Genomic DNA, 8,328 nt, shown 5'->3' with positions numbered 1-8,328 from the left:
ACAGCTGAAACCTCAGATATTTCCCAGGTGAACAGGACAGAGACTGAAGTAGGTAAGAGTGATGGTATGCAGGAGCCATGGGGTTAGGGATTGATGAAATTAACAATTTCTTACAAATACACTATTTGGGAAGGAAGCAGCATCTTCAGCCTGTGTGATCATACTAGAGAAACAGAACAAGGCAGGAAAACTCCAGTGGAAGGATTAAGATAGTAACGTATCAGAGAAGATCAGCCAAAAAAAAAAAAAAAAAGGAAAGAGACCAACCAGAATAAAGAGGAGTAGAAATTGTATATTTTGTATCCATGTTAGGTGCTATTTAGTACTGCTTGTCATTTGTTTATTAAGTGCTTTGGAGGAATCAAGTGGTTTTAGTTGTTTGGGTTTTTTCCTTCCTTAATAGAGAAGAACAATGAAATCCATCAGCAGAAGCTGTAACAGCTTTTAAAACTGTTACAGTCACTCCTGTTTGTTACAAAGCAGGCTGAGCCTTTAAAACTTGAGCTACTGGAGGAGCTAATTTCTCTGTTGCTACAATAAGATGTTCCCAAGTCCTTTGACTCTAAAGAGAACACACAAGAAGTGCCTGCACACCTTTGAAAGGCTAGAGAGCAGATGTACAACCCTGAAAAGGCCCAGGTATGGCTATAGCAGGTGTGATGAAACATGTCAGCAATGTGTCAGTACAAGGATTTCAGAGAAGAAGGTTCCAATTGTTTGAAATGGTGGATGTGTGGGGTTTCACTCCTGGCAGAAGGGCCCTCAGTAACATTTAGAAGGTGGAAAAAGTTGTTCTAGTCCAAGCTGGAATATGGTTATTCTCAGAAACAAGTTGCCTACTCTTATTTCTTGCGTATTAATATCTCTTGAATAATAATTTCATGACTTTTCATTACTCTATGCTACCTTAAATTCTGACTTTTTTGAGAGAGAACCACACCTGTCATCCTGTCTGAAATAGGAATCAGGCCTTAAGTGTGCTGTGTTGTTTAATTTATCAGGTATTTATAATGTTGATGTAATTTTTACATAGTAATGAACTTGCTGGTTTTTTCTAGATATCCCCCTACATCCTCATAACCAGAAAAATAGTGTTACTGTACACACTCTTTTTTTGGTTGTAACAAGAAGCAGCAAATTCTGATCTCTCAGCTGTCAAAACTTTCCACTTTGGCCATTTCTGTAATTCCTTCCTAAGTACTGAAAATGCTGAAGGATGAGTGACAGCTGTCAAAATCACTATTCACTATGTGCAAAGGGAAGTAATGATAGAAAATACCTATCAGAAGAAGGCACCTCTCAAAAACTGGGTCTTCCTTCATTAAGAACCTAAACCACAGAGAAAGTAATTTCTACCAGGCAAGTGTTTGTATGTGTCCCCCATCCCAAATTTTCTGACAATCGTTCCTTTATTTTGGAGGGCAAAATGATAGGATGGTGGTATTATATTGCCAGGAGTAAATACTGACTAAAAGACATTTTCAGATGTTACATCAGTCCTGGGCTTCTTTTCTAAGGTGTTTCCTCTTTTGGCATTAGAATTTCAACCCATCAATCTTGATTTTTACAATCCAGTATAAAGGTAAAGGACGTTGGAACATGAGCCAGGTGTTTCATGCCTTACATGATAAAGCTGCAAATCATATATGTCTTATGGGAGAAAAAATCTCCGAACACCAAAACCAACAAACCACACTTGAGCATCTTTCTTTCTTGAGAACGTCTTATACTGTGACAAATTCTGGTCCTGGCAGCGAGCTCCGATTTGTGAGCTGCAAAAAGAAAGAAACACTTGTACTGCTGAAGGAGCACGGGTATGTTATAGCTGCCTTATGCTGATGCACCTAATGGTTTTTAATCCACAGTTTGCTGGGGGCTTTATAGGACGAAGCGAGTCCATTGTACGGGTGTCGAGGGTGAGGATCGCAGAGGCAGCGCCAGAGCCTGCAAGAAACCATGGTGGGTCTCCTTTCCCTGCAGTCGCCGAGGCCCTGCGAGGCCGGGCGGGCAGAGCCGCCTCCGCCAGCGGCCCCGGGCCGGGAGAGCCGTGAGTAACCGCGGGGGATGATGTGCGCGCCCCAGGGGGTATGCGACGCCCCAGGAGGAGGGATGAGGGCGCGCCGGGAAGCGGGGATGCGGCCCCAGAGCTTCCCGATGCCGTGACCCAGAAGTTTTGCCAGCTCGCTCCTGATCCTGCAGCTTCGTCGGGCGGGATGCGGTGGGGATGGGCCGCGGCCGCCGCAACCCAGCGCAAAAGGAGTAATGGAGTTTACCCCCAGCGAGAACGAGAAAGGACCGATTTCACTGACGCCGTCACGGGCCGGTGGAGCCGAGAGCGGCGGGCGGGGGCGGCGGTCGATCGATCCCCGGGAACGAGGGGGCTCCTGTGCCCCGGGCAGGTGGAGGTGCCTGTGAGTTAGGTGTTAAGAAAAATATGGAATAAAAAAAAAATAAAAGAGCTCCGGGGTTGCTCGGAGGAGGGGGGATAGGAGGGGCAGGAGCATTGGGCTGGGGGCGTCGCACCCCGGGCATCTCTCCATGTCCCCCCTCCTTCCCAGCCCCGGAGGAAAACTGCACTCCTCGTCGTCCCCACCCCCGGAAAAAGGAGGGCACACCCCACCTGCGGGGCTCGCTGGGTTGGGGTGCTGGCTCTGCCCTCTCGCCCCGTCTGTCCCCCTTTACCTGCCGCCGGCCCGTCCGCGGCGGGGGCAGCGGGGCGTGGGGCGGTGGGTGGCGGTGGAGGCGGCGTGTGACAGATGTCCTCCTCTGACAGCGCTCGGTACCAGCCCAGTGGCTCCCTGCCATTGGCTCAGTGCAGCCGACCGGCAAGGCTGCTCGCTATAATAGCACTATGCCTGCCAGCGGCGGCGGCAGCTCGCTCGGCTCCGCTGCGGCCGCCCCGCCGCGCATCCTCCTCCGGCGGCCGCGCCGCGCCTAAGGGGCCGCACCCCCGGCACCCCCCGCCCCGCCGCCGGCCCCGGCGCCGCCGGCCCCGGCCCTCCCTGCCCAGCCCAGCCGAGCCCGGCCTGAGGAGGCGGCCCCGGCCCCATGGAGTGCTACTACATTGTCATCAGCTCCGCTCACCTCAGCAACGGGCACTTTCGCAACATCAAGGGAGTTTTCCGCGGCCCCCTCAGCAAGAACGGGAACAAAACTCTGGTAATGGCCTTCTTCCCTTGCCTTCCCCTTCCCTCCTCCTTCTCCTCAGAGCGGGGGCTCGGGCTAGCGGGAGCCAGGGGCCGCCCTCCTTTCCTCTGCCGCCGCGGGTACGCGGTGCCCTCTGCTCTCGCCGCCGCCTCCCCGGGGCAGGTGCTGGGTGTCCCCGCAGAGCTGCCGGGGTGGTGACAGAGCGGGGACCCTTCTGGGCGGGGAGCTGCAAGGCCGGGACTCCAAAGCCCGGCGGAGGTCGGGGAGAGGCGGCCGCTGCTCAGCCTAAGGGCGTCCCTCGGCGGTGGGGGCTCCCTGCCGTGTCCCCCGGGTGCGGGGCCAGCCGGAGGTCCTGCCCAGAGAAGTGCAGGAAGGACCCGAAACTTGCTTACTTGCTTGTCCGAGCCCTTTGGTTAGAGAGATCCGTTTGTTCGAGCACAGCTTCAGCAATGGTATAGCTTTTGGTTTGTTGGCTGCCAAGTTTTTTTTAAAAGCAAGCCTCCGGGTTTGACAGGACTTGGTGGGTCTTAGGCAGTTTGGCTAGATGCTCCGAACAGTGTGCACAGACTGTCTCTGTATTCATTCCCCATACTTAGATATCTTTACATCTATTGGATTTCCTATGTTTTTGCTGACTTGCTTGGACTCGCTTCGTGCTGTTACTGAACTTTAATGGAAGAGTGACGACGCAATAGCATTGGCAATACATGTGCTCTCCTGCCTGCTCAGATAAAAGGGATGTAGGATAACAGCAGGCTGGGCGAGCTGCATCACGTAACATCTCAATCACGGCACAACAAAGTGTGGACAGATGTCTGGAGAGGAGGATGGAGCTGAAAGAGGGCTTAGCCACGTTGTTTATCTCTCTCTCCCCATCAGCGCCCTATTCCGAAATCCCCTTTGGAGGAGATGGAGCAGAACTTACCACATCCTTGTTCCCTCGAATGCACGACCTATATTGATGGGGAATTTACTAAAGTACTTAACATTTGCTAGAGTTGGCAAGCTTGCAATTTCTCCCTAAATAAAGAGATTAAAGGAAGTCTGAGCCAAGTCATAAAAATAGTAACTACTACGAGAAAATCTCAGGCAGATTTTTGGACTGTTTCAAATGTGAAGTTCCTGCTTCACGTTGTAAATCTTTGCAATATTCCATGCTGTGGATTCTGCATATTTTTTCTGTTAGGGCTTGCGTTATTGGGTTTTTAAAAAGTATTTGTAGTATCCATGAGATGGCAATATATGTGTAATATTTCACTGTTACAGTTGCAAAACTGAGAGCTACTGTGGAAATTCTTGGTACACTTCAAATAATGGTGTGATACATCACCTTCTCTCTACTGAACAATTTCAGTAAAAATGCATTTGGCAGGACTGAGAACACTCTGATGTAACTTTTGGACTGTGTATTATCTTGCAGTTCATAATGGATTCTGCTTCAGCAGCATTTTATTATTTTTGATTTTTCTTTTCCTCATGGCAAAAAAAAAAAAAAAAGCAGCCCTGTATTCTCAACTTTCCTGATTGATTTATTCACTGGTAAAAACATTAGTGACCAAAAAATTTATGTGTGAGCATTTAGAAGTTTTACTGACAAAGTTTGTCCTGAGTTGAAGAGTTCTTAATATTGGCTTTTAGGGACAACAAAATGAAGTCCTTTACTATGAAATAAATACTATAGATGTGCAGACATCAAAACTTTTATTTCTGTTCAGGCTATTTTTAATTCATAGGAGGTAAAGATACTGCTGGCTTGTGATATAGGGCGCTTGCATAGTTCAGACTAGTGGTTCTGAAGCACTGGAGTACATGTCAGTTTCAATGGGAAAATAGATGTCACAGTGTTTCAGATCAATCACTTTCACTTTAAATAAACTTTCAGACCTAAAAGGATGAAAATATTTATTAATGCAAAGTAGAGTATGTCTTTAGAAGTTCCTATAAAAACATAGCCTTTTAATATGCTCTTAATGTCTTCCATCCGAGGATAAAACTTGGGAAAATAACAATTTGTAAAGCTAAAAATCAGAAATTTTAAGCTGCTCTGACTCAGACATATTTTCTTATTTTGCTTTATGTATTCATTGTCTCTTCATCTGTGCTCCAAACTTTCTAAAATCACTGCTTCCTCATCAACTGAGGACCTGAAAACAGCCTCTCCGTGTACAGGGTAGAATCGCTTCCATTTGCAAACTTGCATTTGTTAAGCCTTGATTCTCTTTTAAAGTTCTGCCACCACACTCTTGTCAAGAAATAAAGATAACATGCTACAATAGAATTTTACAGCAAGTAGGAAGTGCTGGTTCTAGTCAAATGTTGTGCTTTGAACATGATTTTATGTGGTGTATCTTCAAATATTAAGCTGATTAGGTTTCAGAGGAGGAACTTCCTTGGACCTTTTGGCTACTGTCCCGTTCTAGAGTGACCTCCTGGTTCACCTGAAACTCAGCTTTTCCTGGCCTGCTCTCTAAGAGAGGTCACTGAGAAACATTTTCCCTGACGGTATGTCCCTGCAGGTGAGCTTTCTGCATTTGTCCTCTCCTTGTGACCTGTTTCACACAGAGTTAGTCATTTAAACCTTTATGAAATTTTGGTTCAAAACTCCTAGAAGGTAACAAGAAGAAAGAGTTACAAACCTTTGCTCATCTGGTAGGGAACATGAAGCACAAACATTTGTCCTTCTATAAAAGTCTTTCTCAGTGGAGAACATCAGAGAGTTACTTTTTGGTAGAAAAGATGGAATAACACTGTTTCTATTGCTTAGTTTTTAGGCATGGCCTTTTTATAAGGCATAAATATCTGTAATGCCTACTGAGTGTAGGTCTTTGAGATGGGTTTATTTGGGCGGTGAAGAGAAGTGGCTGAGGGATAAAGATGCAAAGTAGGGGAACAATGGGAAGGCTGGAGTTCTGTTCCTCAAGGAAGGACATGTGGGGAAAACCTGAGCGTGTGATCCCCCCGGGTAACTGTTTGGGTAGGGCCCCCTTACCTAGTTGTAATCTGCTGCTCCTTATCAGGAAGATCAATATGAATAACTAATTAATGGGAAATGGGCTCAGCACCTGTGGAAGAATAGCCTCAAAACTCTTATTAAAAAATTACTTCAGAAGATGTAGCTGTATGGTTAAAAGACAATAATTGTATTTAGGCTGTTGGTTAAAGCTTTGTGCTCTCCCACTGCGGTTTCACTGTCTGAAATATCCTTCAAATATGCACAATCTCATAATGATAGTTAATCCACTAATGGAATGCTCCATGGCATCTCTTTTTGTTGTTGTACTGTCTAAGTGAACCAATTACTGTCTGGTCTTTGTGTGGCAGGTGTTTTCTGAACAAGAAATTCAAGACTTACCATGCGGGTCAGCACTGTGCAATGATGTTACAAATTTCTAATGTTCTTTCTGAGTTTTTATGTATGTCTTGGTGTTTTAATCAACTAATATTGGCCTGATGTCTTGGCCATTTCTTGTCAGGGTTCATACTTTGTAACTTTGAAGCTTTTCCCAAGGCTATTTTATTTAGCAGTAGGATTTTATAGGAATTTGTTTGCTACAAATGCTTTGTTTTGCCCAAGGATCTTCTGAACTTTTAATGCACTTACAGTGTTATTTTTTTAGGCTTTATGTTATCAATGTCAAATTACAGTAGTCTTTCTTCATAATTCATCTTCCTTGCTGTGGCTGCTGTCATGCAGTTTATAATCTCAAAAAGTCTTGAAACTTGTTTGAAAAAATAGCTCTCTGGAGAGAGAAATCTGTTGTTTGGAGCAACAACCACAGGTGATTTTCTTAATCCTTAAAATGTCCTTCAGGATATAAACCAAAACATTTTAAGGCATATCCTAGTTAATATGTACAGTCTTTGGTCAGCCAGAGAACAGACTCTTCTGTGTAGTTGGTGGCTTCTGAGGGCTGGTAGCTGGATAGCTGCTGTTTCACCTTAAGATATTGCACTAGTGTAAATGGCTCTGTATCTGTTTCATTGAGATTTACAGTGGTGGAGAATTGGCTGTGTAGGGCTCCTTCACTTCTTTTGATTGGACAAATACATTTTCTCTGTGGATGATCAGAATGAGTAAGGTGCTATTACTTGAAGTTTAGACCTCTATGTGGTATAAATTGCTACTGCAATTCTAGATTGAAGTGTCTTGATACAGATCAAAAGTAGGTAATATTAAAAATTTCCTGGTAGGTTGTTGGTTAAATGACCAAAAGTACCAAACACTGGAATCTATCACTGTGTCTAACAGTGACCTCTATGTATGCATATATATGTAGGTTTATGCTTTGGTTAAAAATATGTACACAAGGGATTTCAGGAGTAGAATATATTTCTATAAATATCTATAGTTATAATTTCTTTTAGAAGTCCTAGGGTGTTTCTACTGTTATGAAAACTCCACGGAGTTCAAATACTGACACACAAGTGTCTTCTGAGTGTGCCATCTGTTGTTTAGGCTGTCTGTTGTCTTGAGTTCTTTTACATTTTGTAGAATATGTTTTTATTTCCACATCAACTAAAGTCAATTTGTTGTGGTGGACAGAAAAAATGTATTTTATGAGAATTCCTGTTACAAATATCACTAGACTACCTGTAAAACAGCTTTCCTAAAGAATACTGCAGTTGCAATTCTGCATGGTCAGGGTAAAGTCTGCTAATTTAAGGCTATCTAGTACGTGTATAAAATAAAATACAAAATAAACAATACTTACTGGTAAAAACAGGTCCTGCAATTCTGTTTGCCATATCATACATTACCAGTAGCTGGGCAATTAAAAATTTTTGTCTTATATGTGCAGAGTTTAATAGAACTATTGGAATGTACTTTAGTGTTGCAGAGTTGGTAGGGAAGAGTTTGTAGGCTGGAGCTCTATTGATCAAGGGGGGAAAAAATCACCTGTTATTTTCGTCAGTGGGGTTTTTCCCCTGTGGATCTGCTAGTATCTTTTTTGACCTGAGTCTGGAACTTGAAAATGGTCACATATTTTCTATGAGAGAAGCTGAACAGCCCTAACTCATTAAAATATTAAACTGACAAAGTCTACCTTATTTAATTTTAATAATTAATAAGTGTCACTTAATTCATGATTGGAAATCAACCACTCAGAAGACAACAAAATAGACTGGTAAAGTGTGAGGAATGATCATAACTGTGTTCAACTTCTAGAGTTCATTTGAATG

General features: G+C 44.2%; 1 protein-coding gene across 1 annotated transcript in view; it reads left to right on the top strand.

Moving 5' to 3' along the window:
- Nucleotides 1–2,732: 2,732 nt before the first annotated feature.
- Nucleotides 2,733–8,328, top strand: part of ZNF804A (zinc finger protein 804A) — a 156,035-nt gene continuing 150,439 nt past the window's right edge. The window contains exon 1 of the mRNA XM_071562743.1: nt 2,733–3,159. Within this exon, the coding sequence (XP_071418844.1) occupies nt 3,049–3,159 (111 nt within the window). The 5' untranslated portion in view covers nt 2,733–3,048. The remainder of the gene's footprint in view (nt 3,160–8,328) is intronic.

Source organism: Pithys albifrons, chromosome 8, assembly GCF_047495875.1.
Source record: "Pithys albifrons albifrons isolate INPA30051 chromosome 8, PitAlb_v1, whole genome shotgun sequence".
In the NCBI taxonomy this organism is placed as follows: Eukaryota; Metazoa; Chordata; class Aves; order Passeriformes; family Thamnophilidae; genus Pithys; species Pithys albifrons.
The sequence above is the reverse complement of the archived record's forward strand: the minus strand, read 5'-3'. Positions and strand labels throughout refer to the sequence as shown.